The 18,447-nt window shown below is 38.8% G+C and overlaps 1 protein-coding gene across 2 annotated transcripts in view; it reads left to right on the top strand.

The window, feature by feature from the left end:
* The window catches only part of DPYD (dihydropyrimidine dehydrogenase), a 783,111-nt gene that overhangs the window by 503,992 nt on the left and 260,672 nt on the right, over positions 1-18,447 (top strand). For both annotated transcript variants that reach the window (XR_014842857.1, NM_214044.3), the window contains 1 exon segment: positions 10,225-10,293. Coding sequence is in view for 1 of the 2 variants with exons in the window: in NM_214044.3 (NP_999209.2) it covers positions 10,225-10,293 (69 nt within the window). In the remaining variant the exon portion in view is untranslated.

The following is an 18,447-nucleotide window of genomic DNA, read 5'->3' on the forward strand; positions in this document are numbered from 1 at the left end:
AGTACTATAGTCTTTATAGGAATAAACTAATTTTTTAAAAATTAATAATAAAATAACAAAAGGCCATCCTTCGTTTTATACATTTATTAAATGTACAATAGGTGCTACACAATGATGAACCAAATGGTAAGAAAGTAAAGGTGAATAAAAATGAGCATGTTTCTCCATTGAGTGGAGTAAGAGAAGACAGTGGTATAAATACACACACGTTTGTGATACGGTGCGACAGGAACTAGAGTAGAGGTTGGTGCATCACACCGAAATACCCAGTAAAGCAGAACAAAACAAAACAGTAATTCTATCTCCTGGATCACTGAGGGCAGTAGGGCAGAAGTTAGCTCTCTGTTAGAATGTGAAGACTGAGTAGAAGCTATACTGTCAGAGGAGTAGTGACTATAAGAAGGAACAGTACCGGGAAAGGAATGGAGACTAAAAGATCTGCTGGGCCGTATACACAGGGGATTCAGTTTGATGTGCCAAGAAGAGAGGCGGCAAGGTGATTTGGGGCCAGATTTTAAAGGGCCAGCATTGCCCTATTTTCATTCCTTGACAGTAGTTAGGAAACAGTGAATCATCTCATTGGGTTTTTCTCACTTGATCTTCGCTCTAACTTTATGGTTTCCTGGGCAGTTCCATCTGCCTATCTAGCTTAGATGGTATTTGTGGAGTCACAGTGAAATAATACATTGAGCAAGAACATAGAGATAAGGTTATTCCCTGAGAATGAAAGTAATAAAAATTGACACACATTGAATAAAATCCACCATGTATAAAAATAAACTCACAAGGTTTTCTATAAATGTGTGTTTAAGAAGCACAGAAAAATACTTCAGAGAAAAACTACTATAGTCAGACAGTTCAAAGTTTATATTTGCTCTCATTAGCTGTACAGTCATGAATAGTTATTTAAACATCAAGTAAGTTTTTTCCTTCCTATCTGTTAATTGGGACTAATAATTTCCACTTTGTCATGATTAGAGATAATGCATATGAGACACTTAACATAGTCTTTGGCACATGCAAGTGCTAGTTCTTATTGTTGTTGTTGCTAAACTTAACCACAAGTGGTATTAGTTAGCTTTGGCTGCATAACAAAACACCCCAAACATAATTGATTGAAGCAACTGTAATTTAATTCACAATTCTGCATGCATGTTAGCAGTTCAGGCTGAGCTAAACTGTGTGGTTCTTCTGTTCTCAGCTAATCTCATTCCAGCTATAGTCAACTTCCAGGGGGGCTGTGTCCCAGCTGGTCTTGGCCTCAGCTGGATGGTTCAGCCCTGTTCCCTGTGTTCTCTGATCCTTCAGCAGCCTGTGCCAGCTTGATCACATGGCTAGGCAGGATTTCAAGAGAGTAAACAGAAGGGGACAAGTCCTCTTCCAGCTGTGGTTTGACACTGGCACAACATCACTTCTGCCATGTCTGTTGACTAAAACAAGTCACAAAGTTAGGCCAGATTCAAAAGGCAGGTAATTAAATCCCCAGGGGTAGCTGCACAGTTACATTGCAAAGAGGTGTGGATACAGGGAGGGGAAATCCCTTCTTTCAAACAATCTACCCCAGGAGGGTTGAGGACACAAAATCAACTGGAATCTCTAATGTAAATTGAAAGGATAGGAAATCAATATGGTATAGTCTTGATGTAGTCAAGAGGAACTTGGAGTCAAAAGACCAGAGCTTAATCCCTGCCTCTGCTATTGATTAACTTGACCCTGGTAAAATAAATTATCTGTGCTCACCATTCTCAACATAAGGTTTTCTCAATTTAGAATTATTATGTGGAATAAATGAGAGGATGTATGTGAAAATGTGTATTAAGTATTAATGTAGGAATAAATATAATGGATTTGTATTCTTTGATATTAAGTACTGCTTTATAAAATATGTGAAGTTCTTAAACCTCTTACCTTATCCCCTCTGTCCTTTTTATTCTCTCTGTAGATATTTGCCTATATTTACATATTATAAATGTAATACTTTATTTCACTAATGCGTTACTTGCAATGTGTGTTATAATTCCTTTTCTCAGTTATTTAAGTTATTCCTTTGAGGTAAATATTTATTGACTCCAAATTAAATATAAGGTACAATATTAAATGCTAGAGGTATAGAGATGAAAAACTGGGCCATGCCCTCCTCCCCAAACTTTGGTCATCTTTTAAGAAATGTGCAAACAACAATTTAATGCAATATAATAAATGTGATGACAGTCAAATGCAGTAAGATGCTGTGAGATCACGGAAGAGGTGTGCCTGATGCAGGAGAGGAAGGGTGAACAGGTAAGGCTTCCTAGAAAAGAGAACGTCCAAAGAGGGGCAGGGGCAGGAATTTACTAGACAGAATAGTCCAAACTTTGGATCCAAATGCTCAGCTGATTAGAAACCATTCTTTTAGCCCCATGTCTTAACAAATCTGTCTTCTACACGCTTCCAGCTCCACTGCCTGTGAAGTGTAACCATTCATTTCTCCCAGAGCTAAGTTGAACAACTGGAGATTCATTGCACAGAGCATAGCCCTTAACCAGTGCCCTGAGCCTTTGTTTCTGCTGCTTACCACAACTGGGGTACTCTTGGCTTTTTATTTCTAATCAGTTTCCAATAAATACCCTTGGATGATTTCACAATCAATTAAGAGTTACTTTTTTATGAAGCTTTCCCTGATTCACACAGGTACAAATAATCACTCTTCCCTTTCGGTTCTCACTGCACTCTGGTTCGTACACTATAATTATTTTTGTATCAATTTACATATGTCTCCTTTATTATACCATATGTTCCTAGAGCACAGGGACCGTTCCTTTTTCATTGAGACAAAAGGAATAGACATATGGTCAAGAGAATGCAGAATTCATGTTACATTCAGGAAGCAAAGTAATTCAGTATGGTTGGAGCAAACATTGCATTGTAGTCTTGTATAGCATATTAAGGAGTTGGATTTTATCCTGAAGTTGGATTTGAAGTAGAAGTGTGATGTGATCAGGTGTGTCTCTTTAGAAGGACCTGGCAGATGGTGTAGGCTGATATCAGAGATAGGGAGAATAATTGATAAGAAAGCTACTTCAGTAACCTGGGGGAGAGGTGGTGAAACTCTTAATTAAGACAGTCATGATGAAGAGTCAGGAACACCTGGAAGAGGTATCCAACCATCCCAAGGCATAAACTAGAGCAGTACTTCTCAGAACTTTCCTACACTTGAGAATCATCTGAGACTTGAAAAATCCTGCTCCTTGGGCCTAACTACATACAAATATTGGGGTTATTCCTTTTAATTCTGCAGGTGATTTCAATGTTCAGTCCGATTTGAGAACCAGTGGATTAGACAGTATTTGGTAAATATTTGGATGTAGGCAATGAGAGAAATGAAGAAAGAAAATCCCCTCCTAGTTTTCTAACTTGGGACAAAAGGATAGGGTATGAGTATATTTAATGTGGAGAAAAGAGAAGATTCAGGGTGGAGAAATTAAGTTTGCTTTTGGGCAAGTTGAAAGTAGGTCTAGAGGTAGTTGAATATGCGGTTCTGGCACTCAGGAGAAGGATACGGGTTGGAGGCATATGCTTCATGAATTTTCTTCATATAGCTATTATCTGAAATCATTGTGACTGTGATATCTAATGAATGTGTCTGTATCATGTGAATATGATATCTAATGAATGTGTATATACTAAAAAAGGGCCTGGGGACCTGGCCCCTGAGTAGTTCCTCAGGACATCAGCATGTAAAAGGTGGCCAGAGGTAGAAGAGCCTGAGAAGGAACAGTAAAAATAGGAAAAATAAGAAAAAAATGAGGTAGCTCCCAAACTCATTTTCAGGAAGCTGGAGGTGGTTAACTGTTTCAGTGCTGGAGGGAGTTCCAATAAAGATTTAGGTTGAAAACATCTAATGCGTTTGCCAAAGTCACAGGTGATCTAGGGCTGATCAGTAGCTGGACACAGTAGAGATGGAAACTAGATAAAGACGTGGTAATAAGTGACCAAAATGAGAGGAAAACAGTAATTAACTGTAGTTCCTGAGTAATATGCAGTATTTTTTTTCTTGTGGAAAACAGCTTTGATTTGTTTTCTATGGAAATTACGCATGTGGTGTATAACTTTGACATGACTTTTCTATATTAGGAGTCGTTGTATAAGCAAGGTATTTGTTGGTCCCAAAATAACCATAGAAAATGATGAATTTTAAAATAATATATTAAAGGACAACTTTAAGAACACTCTTCCCATTTGCAACCATTAAATAGCAATGATTATATAAAATTTGAAGATCTTACGAGTTTTACTTTATTTGATTTTTTAATTGAAAATTTTTTAATCAAAATATAGCCGATTTACACTGCTGTCTCAACTTCTGCTGTATGGCATAGTGACCCAATCATACGTATAAGTCGTACTTTTACTGTTCTGCCCTCAGTTTCTACATTTCAGGAAAACCAAACCAATATCACTTTCACTATATTTGTAGTAAAGTATAAAGAACATTTACAATTTGAATGTTGTACAGTTAATTATTGTTTAATAAACATGTTTTCTGAGTTTAAATGTCTTTGAAAAGCACATGTCACATGCTATTTTCCCATAAAATATAATCCCAGTAGTGTTAGGAATGGTTTTGTTAAATTGTTTGGCAAAACCTAACTTGGCTACTTATAATTTACAGTTGTTCGCCTTTGTCACATTGCAGTGTTTCCTGCTACAAAATTTAGGTTGTCTTGAAGCCGAATTGTTGACTGAATTTCCAGTGTAGTTCACAGTATGATTACAGAATACCAAAAGGTGTTTCCAACCTCTATTTTAAGCATAGACCTAAAAAAGGAAGTGCCTGGGAAGGCGATAAGATGCCTGCTGGGAACCAGTTGGAAGTTTTATGTTGTTCTTCACCTTAATTTCCGATGTACAGACTTTTTTGTAGTTGAGCTTGAAAAAAATTGGTAAGATCATCTTATTCCATAAAGAAATGAATTAAAAAAATTTTTGACCATGACTTGTGATTCTTTAAAAGTTTGGAAAGATGACAGTTGAAGCCATTTAACACTGTTTTGTTGTTGTTGTTGTTGTTGCAGAGTAAGTGTACTGTTGTTTTTAACCCTTGAAGTATTTTTCGGGAGGAAACAACATGCAAAATTTGATCCATAAATTATTATAGTTGTCATTGTATATACTTTAGGCCATTAATGTTTCATGTAAATTAGATGTTTACACAAAGAATGCACATTTTAAGTTATATTCGTTAGTCAAAGTGAAAGTCAAAACTATGGAAAATTACAACTTAAAAGTATTCTGTATAAAGCAGAATTAGATATAAGAATGCCCTTTCATGGGAGTTCCCTTGTGGCACAGTGGGTTAAGGATCCAGCATTGTCACCACAGCAGCTTGGGTCGCCACTGTGGTATGGGTTCGATCCCTGACCTGGGAACTTCCACATGCCAACATGCCATGGGCACAGCCAAAAAAAAAAAAAAAAAAAAAAAAGAAGAATGCCCTTTCATGGAACACATCCAATTTCAGTAACCGAAGCACCAAAAACCATCTCTGACTCTGAGTCAGTGTCTTAAACCCCTTTGCATATCATCTAGTGCTACCACAGCAGGTGCTCAGTTTGCATATTGATTGGTTAACTGACATTGTTTAACTCTCTCACTAGACTGTGTATCATAAAATGTTGGATGTAGTTAAAACATTACATAGCATTTGGCTTTTATGTGTAAACTCATCCAATAATGTTTTAAAATATGAGTCATGAAAAGTGGAGCACTAGAAATGGCATGAATTAAGTGCTATATAGGGAAATGTTACTCCGTTTTAGAAATGGTTCATTGGGTATTCATTTCTAGTAACATTTCATGATGTTTCACAATATAAAATATACATCAATTCTTTTTTTTTTCCTGTAGGAACAAAGTAACCTGTCTTCTCTTGCTTGATTAGAAACCAAGCACAGTAAAACACTGAAGTTTTTCTAATCATCAAAGAAAGATTAAATTCCGTCCAGTGTCCTTTTAGTGTTAATGTCTTTTAGTGTGACTTTTTTGAAAAATCCTAATATCTTTTAATAAAGAATAAAAAGATGTTGAGGTCATTTTTATTCCTCTGAAATAGAATGTCACCACAGATTTTCACAAACCATCTCTTGGTTTTAGATAAAGATATTTAGATTGTTTAGATTTTAGCATTTAAAATAATGTATAAAGTTTTTTTCCCTTTACCTGAGAGAAAAAAGGCTTATGAAGCTATTTTTTGTCTTGTTTTTTGTGTTTTTTGTTTTTGTTTTTGTTTTTGTTTTTTTTTTGCCCACACCCATGGCATGTGGAAGTTCCCAGGCCAGAGATCGAACCCACGACAGAGCGTGGACCCCAGCCACCAAGTGACAACACTGGATCCTTAACCTGCTGTGCCACAAGGGAACTCCAGGAAGTTATTTTAAAAATAAACATTTTAGTTTGGTATATAGTAATTGTCAAGACTTTCAGTGATAGGAAATCAGAATGTAACTTGAATGTTCTTAAGCCCAAAGTGGTATTTATTAGTTCATATGTGCAGGCATGTTAGTGGTACACCTGACTTAAAAGTGGCAGGAAACTCCCTCCATTGTGCATCTCTACTTTCCTCTGCCTCTGCTTTATTTTTACCTGGTGCAGCCAACCTTGGGTTGGGGTGGGAGGATTTGGTTGGTTAAGTGAGGAGCCAGCTGCTCTGAACACACTTCGTTCCAGCTTAGGGACCAAAGAGGGAAAAAAAGCCTTTACCTTTCCAGCTCCATTGAAGGACTTTAACGAGAGCAGAGAAGCTGATCACTATGATTAACCCTGTCAGGGATATTTTCCCAGCTTCTTGGACAAAGAGGTAGAATCTGTTTTAGAAGATGAGCAAAAGAGAGCAGCGCAGCAGTGCTTGGCTGCTCAGAGCACACAAAACCTGTGTCTGCTCAACATAATGTACTCTCCCACCTGTGGTCACCCCTCTGCAATGACAGCGTGCCCCAAATCACATCCGTCACTGCACTCCTTGGCATTTGGTGGCACCACGTTCTCGAGTGTTCGGGACAGCTCTCTGGGTAACATTTATTCTCGCCATCAAGCCCAATTGTAGCTCCTCATGACCCTCAGGACTTAAAAAGCAAAGGATGATTTTAACCAATCCAGATGCAATCAATATATATCTGAAGCAAAAACAGCTTTATCAGAATAAAAATTGCCATTTAGTATAAAGGAACAATACCAGTCTTTAGCTGAAAGCATCTGTCACATCGATTGTCAGTGCGAGTAAACCTTACTTCCCTGGCAGTTGGTGCTGGCCCCTGGAAGTAAGTTGTCCTCCATGGCACCTTCAGAGGGGCGCTGGAGAGGAGGGCACCCTGCCAATTTAGTAGCCACTCCACATCTGCATGGGCATGTGAACTTGAGGATTACTTTGTCATGATTGGAGGCATATTTGGGTTTCACTTTTGTTTTGTTTTGTTTTGTTTGTTTGTTTTGTCTGGTCTTGCTTTGCTTTGAGTAATAAAATTCCCTAAAAACCTGGGACCATCGTTTGTCTCTCTCGCCACAGGAGAATTCATAGCCAAAGCTAAAACTGCTTTTTCAGTCAGCATCTTTGGATCTAACTCTACCCTTGAAGTTTTACCAGCCAGCTTGGGGACTTTGTTCCTTCCTTAAATCCTTGGATTAACCATTTTCTTTTTAATGTTTGTTTACTTGACCTAGAGGCCATTGAAGACAGCAGGCCACTGTTGCCTGTCCCCAGCCTTCATCCCATTTAATTTTCTTGTCCTGTGAGGTCCTTTTTTTTTTTTTTTTTTTTTTTTCATGCAGGGGATACTCATAAAGAGATATTACTCTAGTTAGTCCCAGAAGATCTGGTACCCTCTGTGGTATTCCTCCCTGGTCTGTTTTCTAACTGGAGAGTGGAGCAGAATACCCCTGAGGTCTTAGATCACGTGGGAAGGGCAGAAAGAGCATGTCTTACTGAAGATGCATAATTACAGTAGTGACCCTTTTTTGCTTGCAAATGGGCAAGTTTGGAATTTTTGGACTCTTCGCTTTCTTTCAGCTCCTACCAAAAAGGCCATAAATTATTCTTACATTTTTCTCCCAAATTCTTAAAAGCTGCATCCTCACTGGACACAGAAGGTGAATCCTGATCTCAATCAAAATGAATTATGCATTCTTAATTTTCCTCCTCTAAGGATCATCTGCTTTTAGATTTCTCTCTGTCCCTTTCTCTCAAGAGGAATCTGTTTGAATATACTGTTTCTCCTGGCTTCCTTTTTTCTCATCATTGTCCTACCTTTAGAAGTCCTGAGATTTTCTCAGTCACTCAGGATCAGACTCTCAGATCTCTGGATTCTTCTTTCTTAATTGGTCCTTCTGGTTCACAAGTCCTGTGTATTCTAATATCTGATTTTTTTTTTTCCATCACCAAGACCAATACTCTCCGTTGCCCTGTTCATTGTTGACTCTGATTCATATAACATTTGCCAACAGTTTTCACCAATTGTTTACTGTTTCCCTTCTCTAAGTCCTGATGTTCGTTTCTGCTTAATCTTTAAAGGATGAACTGATAAAGCAATCCCCTGTTCCTAAACCTTTAGTGCCCTTGTGCATTTATTCGCTCAGTCTTGCTATGTGCCAAGCATCATGCTGGTTCTTTAAGATCAAATGACGAATGGTTCAGAACAGCCCCAGCACCCATGGAGATCACAGTCTATCTATCAGGAGAGAAAAAACAGACCCAACATTAAGGATAGGCTTATTCAATGTCTAGAACGCTGGTATTCAGAACTCTCTCCAATATGATCACAACCTATTTTCTATCTTTCTCTTTATGCTAAATGCATTCCTCTGACGTTTACAGCATGTCTTTGTTTTGTTTTGCTTTTTCTAGACAAAAGCTGTGTATGTGGTGAAACCCTAATGGCTTTTAGTGGATTCTTCCACAAGACTCTGTGACTTTAGGCTTGGCACATGCTCTGTGTCATGATCTTATAGTCTTTAAATGCTAATAAATAGAATTACTGACATGTACTGTATACATATATTAGACCAACTAAACCTAGGGTTAAAAACACAGAGTCCCAGTCAAATTACTGGGTCTGAGTACTGGCTCTCCTCCTTATTAGCTTTGTAACCTGTACATCTCAGTGCCTGGCATCTGCATCTGTAAAATGGGGAGAATAATGTTGTAAGTGGAAAAGTGAGTTAATAAGGTGAAAACCGTTCAAGCAGTACCTAGCACATCATTGGAACCAGCTAACTCCTAGCAATCCTGTTATTACTTTTCTATGTAGGTAGTACTCTTATCCAGTGAGGGAACTAAAAGTCTTGCCCAGGGCCATAGAGTTAGTGGTAGAGTTCAAGCTCTGATCTGGATATTCTGGTTTCATACTAGCAGATACTAATAATTATTACACTATATAACCTCTGTTATAAGGTTACCGTAAGACTGTAGTAAATAATCAACATTTACAAGATTTGAAACTATAATGCATTCTGAACAGCTAAGGTGTTATTATCCATACTATAATAAGACATGGCTGAAGAAGACAGTAATTTATCTGTTCCATACCTTGAACCCTTTTGCTATACCAATAATTATATTAATAAATATTTCTACATCCTTGTGTGATTTAAAGAAATTTGCACATACACAAATTCATGTAAATCCAACCATCACTATTTTAAATTGGCAAGTCAGGGCTATTATCTCCATCTTTAAAATGAGAATGCGGAGTACTCGTTGTGGCTCAGTGGTTTAAGAATCCGACTCGTATCCATGAGGACGCGGGTTTGATCTCTGACCTTGCTTGGTGGATTAAGGATCCGGCATTGGTATGAGCTGTGGTGTAGGTCACAGACGTGGCTCGGATCTGGTGTTGCTGTGGCTATGATAGGCTGGCAGCTCCAGCTCCAATTCGACCCCTAGCCTGGGATCTTCCATATGCTGTGGGTGCAGCCATAAAAAGAAAAAAATAATAAATTAAAAATAAATAAAAATGAGAATGCTGAAGATCAGAAAAAAAGTAACTTGGCTCAAAGTAGTCAAAGATAGTAAATGAGAAAGTCTCTAACATAAGTCTGAAGCCCCCAAATCTCATCCTTTGCTTCACTATCATACCCTGGTATTTTTAACAATTTCTTGCAGCTAATGGGAAACTAACATATGTATGTAAATATTAAAATATGCTTAAGTACAAAGGCATAACTCTTTACAGTCTTTTCTTTCTCTTTTTAAAGATTTTGATCGCCAGCATCATGTGTAGTTACAACAAAAATGACTGGATGGAACTCTCCAGAAAGGCTGAGGTAACGATTTCTTTACCTTATATTTATTTTATTTCTTCTCTTCTATTTTTATTAGTTTTATAAAGAGCTGTCATGAAAAATAACCCAATAGAAGTAAAATTGAATGGAAAATGGTAACTTAAAACATTTCTATTATAATTTGTTTACCCTGTGTTTTCATTAAAATGATGGAAATGGAAATGGGAAAGGAATCTATTCTATAAAAGCAGTCCCTCAGATTTCACACACTGCCTAAAAATCCTTTATTCTTTGAATCCATATACTCTTTATTTGCATATTAAGCAAACTGTATATTATGATGGATGCCAAGATAAAATTTAATTCTACCTTTGAGAGTCTAACTTGATCTTACCCTGCCTTTAGGCAAACCAGTTTGACAGCGAGAAAAGAAATTTTGAATATAAAACTCTTGAATATTTAAAATATAAAAGGTTCATTTAATACTATTCTCGTTTGAATACAGACATGCATAAAATGTTGGGACAGAATGCTCCTGAATGGAACACTAGTCAGCAGGTTTTCTATAATATAAATTGATTCTTGCACAAATGCAAACAACTAACCATGTGCCTCAAATTTGTATTTCAAATAGAAAAATACATACTTAAAGCTGTATACTTAGGTCCATCGTTCTGTCATGAAAAATACCATAGACAGTTTTAGCTGGGGTTTCTTGAAAACCTCTCAGAAATATAGAATACGAACTGTAACAATACTGTGAATAAATGACTCTACACTATAAAACATTTTAAAGCTTTCTAGATAGTGTTCAGTAATGCTGATTGTATATTTTACTTGGGTGTCTTAAAGCTGTGAGTGCAAACGTTATTTGTGGGACTTAGAAGGGTCAAATTAAACATGATCAGTATTGGCTTCACGGCCTTTGGTGCTGGGTCCATTTTATGCGTATTTATCCCGTTGACTGTGACATTTTACACAGAGCCCCGGCTTGGCTTGAGTTTTGCCACTTTTAAGCTGACTGTGGTAAACGGCTTTATCATGCTCCTTGCTTCTCTGCCCTTCTGTAAAATAACATATTAAACTTAAATAATAACTACTTATTTTCTTCAGTAATGGGCATTAATTTTTAAATAAGTAAATTTTTCTTTTCAAAAGACAAAAGCCTTTATATTAGTGACATACTAACCAACCTAAAGATATTTTTCCCATTTCTCACATTCTGCACCTATTTCTTTTTTAATTTAATGTCTATTCTATATTGCAGTGTAGATGATGTACAGTGTTGTGTTCGTTAGTCTCAGGCGTACGGGAGCATGATTCAGTTATGCGTGTACATATAGCCATTCTTTTTCAAACTCTTTTCCCATACAGGTATAATAGAACGTTGAGTACAGTTCCCCGGGCTATACAGTAGTTCCTTGTTGATTATCTATTTTATACCTAGCAGTGTGTGTATGTGAATCCCAGAGTCTTAATTTATTCCTCCCTTTCACCTTTCCCCTTTGGTCACCACAAGTTTGTTTTTGAAGCATGTGAGTCTGTTTCTGTTTTGTAAATGAGTTCGTTTTTATCATTTTTGTTTTTTCAGATTCCATATACAATACTATATGATAATTTGTCTCTATCTGGCTTACTTCACTTACTGTGAGAATCTCTTAGTTGACATCCTTGTTGTTGCAAATGGTCTTATTTCATTCTTTTTAATAGCTGAGTAATATTCCATTATCCATATCACCACATCTTCTTTATCCATTCCTCTGTCAATGGACATTTGGATTACTTCCATGTCTTGGCTGTTGTAAATAGTGCTGCCATGAATATTGGGGTGCATGTATCTTTTTGAGTTATAATTTTCTGTGAATATATGCCCAGGAGTGGGATTGCTGGATCATATGGTAGCTCTATTTTTAGTTTTTAAGAAACCTCTATACTGTTTCCTGAAATGGCTGTACCAGCTTACAACCCACCAATGGTATAGAAAATAGTATAGAAGGGTTCCCTTTTCTTCACACCCTTTCCAGAATTTATACCTATTTTTTTTTTTTTGTCTTTTTGCCATTTTATTAGGCCGCTCTCGCGACATATGGAGGTTCCAGGCTAGGGGCCGAATCGGAGCTATAGCCGCTGGTCTACACCAGAGCCACAACAACGCAGGATCCGAGCCGCGTCTGCAACCTACACCACAGCTCACGGCAACACTAAATCTTTAACCCACTGAGCAAGGCCAGGGATCGAACCTGCAACCTCATGGTTCCTAGTCAGATTGATTAACCACTGAGCCACGATGGGAACTCCTATACCTATTTCTTTAATTGCTATTTTATTTGATATCATTTTCTAAGTTCTCCTAGCAATAAATAAATAGGAAAGTTAGGAAGAAAGTACAAAAGGAAAACGATTTCTTAAATGAAAAAAAAAAAAAAAGGTATGCCTTCCATTCAATCAAAACAGTTTATGAAATCTGTCCACAGGAAAGCACTCTACATATCAAGATGTTCATTCTATAGATGGTGTCAACTTAAAAAAAAAATCTTCCCTGTGGTCTTGAACTATGGGCCAGCTCAGGATATGTCACACGAGGGAACTACCCCTCGGTCTTCACATTTCCCTGGATGGCAGTGATAGGCAGCAGGATTCATCACAGCTCATGTGGTACACACCCAGGAATGTTTTGTAGAGTCAGTATTTGGTTATGTTTTTATGAACACATGCTTCAGTACAGATTAAAACAAATTCACTTACAATAGAAGAGCCCACATTAAAATAAACCTACAAAACCAAAAAGTCTTCAAGCCAGAGTATACTGTACAGCTTAAAATACATGTCTTTGATAACAAGAGGTAAACAAAGGCACAGGCACACCAGCTATTCTAGCAGGCTAAAGGTTTCAAGTTCAGCAAATCACTTAATGTGATAATCAGTGTATTTAAATTCAGGAGGTCCTTCTCCTTAACGTGGATTAATTCTTGAAATATGTAATAGAGAATTGAGGAAATTTACCATCAGTTCTTTACTACTATATCTGAAAACAGAAATGCACATGTGTAACAGCTGAACACATCCAGTTGTGTACTAACATGAAAAAAAGACTGAAAAATTCTATGTCAGAATGAGAATTTATACAAGAAGGGATGAGTATTTGTTTCACCAGAGGGTACCATTTTATTTTACTATTTTGAACAAACATTTAAGACCCAGAAGTAGTTAAAAAAATAGAACTTACGTACCTTCTTAAAACATGGTAACTAAATGCTTAAAACATGGCAACTAAACAACTAAATGCTGTTTTTAGAAGTTAATGTATCACCTCACACCAGTAAGAGTGGCCATCATAAAAAAGTTTACAAATGATAAATGCTGGAAAGTGTGTGGAGAAAAAGGAACCCTTGTACACTGTTGCTGGGATGTAAGTTGGCATAGCCACTTTGGGGAACAGTATAGAGTTTTTTTTAAAAACTAAAAATAGAGTTACCATATGACCCAGCAATCCCACTTCTGAGCATATATCCACAGAAAACTATAACTCAAAAAGATACATGCATCCCAATATTCATGGCAGCACTATTTACAACAGCCAAGACATGGAAGCAACCTAAATGCCCATCAACAGAGGAATAGATAAAGAAGATGTGGTGATATGGATAATGGAATATTACTCAGCCATTAAAAAGAATGAAATAATACCATTTGCAGCAATGTGAATGAACCAAAAGATTCTCATACTAAGCGAAGTAAGACAAACAGTGAAATACAAATATCAGATGATAGTGTGTTTATGTGGAACCTTAAAAAAATTATAAAAATGAACTTATTTTTGAAACAGAATAGACTCACAGACAGACAAAACTAATTTATAGTTACCAAAGGAGAAGGGGGGAGGGATAAATTAAGAGTTTGGATTAAATATACCACACACACTACTGTATATAAAATAGGTAGTCAACAAGGACCTACTTTATAGCACAGGGAACTCTACTCAATATCTCATAATGAGCTATAAGAGAAAAGGATCTGATAAAGAAAAAATAATGTGTCTTAATCACTTTGCAGTACACCTGAAACTAACAAAACATTGTGAATTAATACAACTTCGATATAAAAAATAGTTAATGTATATCCCTTATTATCATACACAAAGAGAACTATGTTGAACTAAAACTTCTTTTTCACTCTAACCTTAGAGTACAAATGCTTTTAATGTCTTCTTTTATGCATTCCTCAACTGTTTTTAATTTGTCTTGGCTTTTTAGCACCATAGAATAGAAGCGGCGTCTGGAAGAGTTTTACGGGGCTTGTTGTCAACAATAGCATTGTTACATTCTGCTCAGTTTTTTTTTTGTTTGTTTGTTTTTTGGTTTTTTTTTTTTTTTTTTTTTTTTTTTTTTTTTTTGGTTCAGGTGTCTGATCACATGCTTTCCTACTTTTCTGGGATATTGATACTCTATCCCAGTTACACTGAAGGAAGATCTATGAAGCACCTACTGTGTGTGGGTTTAATTCCTGACCTGGAAACATTTTTATGCATTGAGTGCAGCTCCCCCCCCCCGGCCCCCAAATGTATATACCACATTGAACCGTACTGACAGCTCACAATAGTAGGTTAATAGATTTTTGAATCCATTTATTTCTTAATGTGTGTTAGCTTAGAAAACAGAGCCTGAGTCAAAGTTAATGTGAAGATGCTTCACTGACGTGTTCAATCGCAGAGAAGTAAGAGTGAAGGGAAGAAAAGAAAGGCAGCAGGTGGAAGGGCGAGCAGATACAGTGTGGTACCTTCCAGAGCTGGCTCCAGCTTTCCAAGGAAATGGAGCCAGTGGCTTGGCCGGGTGGGCCCGGGAGGGCTGTGTGGAATCCTCCTGCCTCACAGCAGCTCAGAGGAGAAGAAGGATGAGGTCTATCTGCTGTCCCTCCCTGTCTCCCGTCTCTCAGTGGCCAGAGTTTACACCCCAGGGCTGCACTTCCGTCTGCACTTTTGGGTCATGTGCCCCCTTTAGGCAGCTGCTAGAGAAGGCAAATCCCACATCACGTGGAGGGCACTGGCCTCCTGGAACTCTCACTTTGGCAGGTACCGTGGAGCCTGTGACCAAGCCCCACTCTCATGCTGAAGGAGCTGTGAGAGCTAGCATTGAGGGGAGATGTGAGGACAGCCACGAGGGCCAAGGTTCCCTTCAAGCTAGTGGCAGAAGCTTGGGCAGTGAGGAAGACCGTCAAACCTGAGGAGACAGAAATTGGGTGTGTTCCGTGTGTGTTGCCCGTCCACGTTTATCTCAGGAAGCCCCACTAATCTTCTCGCCCACAACCAGTCCACCTTTCTTAAAGTGCAAAACTCTTAACTTGACCTATATGGTCTGGCCCCTGACCCCCTCCGCAGTGTCACCTTGGGTTAGTTTGTTACATTCCAGCCCCCCACTGGCCCTCTTTGGCGTCTCCATCACATCTACAACTCAGAGCCGCTGCTGTTCCCTTGGCCTGCGACGTTCTCCCTTTCCTCAACTCTGAGCTCCCAGCGGGCTAACCCCCTCGTCCTACTCCTTCCAAGATCCTGTCCTCAGAAGATAAATTGCCATAGACCTAATGAAGCTTAAGATTCAGAGCTGTTGTTTGTGCAAGCTACTTCCAAGCACCTATACCTCATTTTGCGTTTGTGATTCTTGAATTATTTTTAAAGACGTTACCCCACATTGTTTAAGCTTCATGCTCCCCCGAATCTGGGGCTACCTCTGCTTGTGCTTTTTCTCTGCAGACTTTAATAAAACGGTGTCACTAGTTCTTTAACAGGTCTTCCTTAGGACAAAGCAAACTCTGGGGGTGAAGACCCCGTGCAGTTCACTCCTTGCTCCCTGAGTCCAAACATGGGCCTTTGCTGGCCAGTGTATAGTCCTCAGATATCTGTTGACTGGAGTAAGATAGAGGCACAGACCTGGTGTTCTGGCATGTGACAAACAAGGAAGCAATTACAGAGTAAATGGGACAAGTGGCACTTTGTTTAGCACCAGTGAACTTGAGGGATTAAGATCCAGAGCTGAAGGTTTTAAGTCACTTGATGAAGGATTGCCAAAGGTCTGACTCGAACTGGTAGGCTGAGATAAGGAAAGCCTAGCCGGAGGCCTAGGTGTCCAAACCAGGTGGCCATACTGTTCCTAGCAGAAAGTCCAAATAAACCCCTTACAAGCCAGGTTCTTGTCATTTTTCACCTCGGTCTAGGCTAGTGGTGTGTTGTAAGGTTACATAGATGTTAAAATCAGGAAATCTCAAATACACCGAGATCAAAAGCACACAGAGGCACACTGCAGAAATATGCAGGACCAGTTGGATCCTGGACAGTGACGGCGCAGTGGGACAGTGTGGAATCAGGAAAGAGAGACGTCTAGTCGGAGACAAAAAACAGTCACTGACTTAGTGTCCAGTGGGGCGCCCAGGCCTGTTCAGTGTTCACCTGTGCGCAGTCTACTTCGGAGTGGTTTCAAATCCTGGAGAGCTTGTGTCCCCAGTTTAGGATAGTCGAGACTGGATGTGAGTGGTGTCACATAGAAAGTCAGCCTTGGACCATATGTTCTTTTAGAAGAAATTAAGAGGAATCCAAAATGTGTAGCTTTCATGCCTCACCAAGGTAACACCCTCCCCACCTTGCTTGGGCGCTGACGTCTTTTGTCCCCCTCCCCGCCGCCCCCGCCCATGGAAGACCTCCCTTCTTGCTGGGCCCTGATGCACCACACGGAGCTGCCTCCACATGTCCGTCCTCATTGGGCTCAGGCCCTGATACCCCGCACTGGGTGTGGTTCCTCTTCAAATCTTCTTAGTCCCCTGCCTCGCTCTGCTGCAGCACGTGGGAGGAAGGGAGGGGAAAGGAGAGAGAAGGGAGAGAGCTGTGTACCTGATTTTTGTTGTACATGTTGTACAAGGGTTAGTGGTTTATGCTTCCCTCCTTTCTCTGAGAGTTTTGATAAGGTGCTTCCATGACTTTTAAAAATTACACCACAACCACTATTCTGAGAATTCTTCACAATAGTTTTCTTTTCCTCCCCTACCCCCAAGTATGGATAATTACTTTAAATCCTTTCCCAGATCAAGACTGAGGAGGGGCAAGTTGGAGAGTCTAACTAGATGGATGGATGGACGGGTGGATGGATGGATAGACAGACAGACAGGAGATAGGTAGGAAGGCAGTAATTGCCTACATTCACATAGTAATCGCTACAGTCCAGGCACTGTTCTGTCATTCACGTTTATTGAACTTATTTATACGTTAGTGCAGCAAACTTGAGTTACTTGCTATTTTCCATGTTTTAGAAATGAAGAAACTGAGGTAAAATGCTGTTAAGTAATATGCCCAGATTCATAGGGCCAGTACGTACTAAAATTGGGCTTCAGACCATGAAATCTGGCTCCAGAGTCCACACTAGTAGCATGTCATTCTCCTTCATGCAGATAAATGGATGATAAATAGATAATGTATGAAATTAGAAACAGCAAATTTTCTATGTCACTGCCATCACTGGGTTACTTTATTGTATAATCATTTAGGTGAGGTAGAATAAACTCTGGGCGAAGTTAAAAAGCTTGTGACGAACAGGAGTCAGAATGCATGCCCAGTTTCAGTTAATTTAACATTTCATGCTCATTCAGCAATTAAGGCTTTTCGAATGCATACAGTTGCTCGGAAATAGAATTAACTGCCTTTTAAGGTAATGTACATCCTATGACAGGAATATTCAAGTAGAGGCCAAATGAATATTCCCAATCTCTCTGTTACTTTCAGCAGGATTTTCTCCGCTTTTGAGGCCCTGTGTTCAAAGGTCTTTCCAGGTGTGTTTGGCGGCTCAGTGCTTGTGTATGTGCATAACACTGGGGACATTTTTAACCATTAGCCCCTCAAAAGACCCTGACTTGGATAGGTTGTTTAAAGTTTAGAGGCTGTAAGGATGCCACCACAGCGTTTTGTTAACACACTGAAATAACAGCAGCCTTGGGATAATGAACTCTACTAAGCTATGATATTGACTAAGAACACAGCTCCAGACTCAAAAATGGGTGGGGTCAAGACTCTATTCTCATTTACAAGCTCATGTATACAACAATGAGTAAGTCGCTTAAATGCTTCATACCTTGGTCTTATCACTCGCAAAATGGGAAGAATGGTATATCCCACTACTAAGAGCCTAGTACACTATCTGACACATTGTAGGTGCTCAG

Source organism: Sus scrofa, chromosome 4, assembly GCF_054392235.1.
Source record: "Sus scrofa isolate SSC_HxYL_T2T_F1_AM1 chromosome 4, Sscrofa_HxYL_maternal_Yorkshire_Landrace_v2.0, whole genome shotgun sequence".
Taxonomy (NCBI): domain Eukaryota; kingdom Metazoa; phylum Chordata; class Mammalia; order Artiodactyla; family Suidae; genus Sus; species Sus scrofa.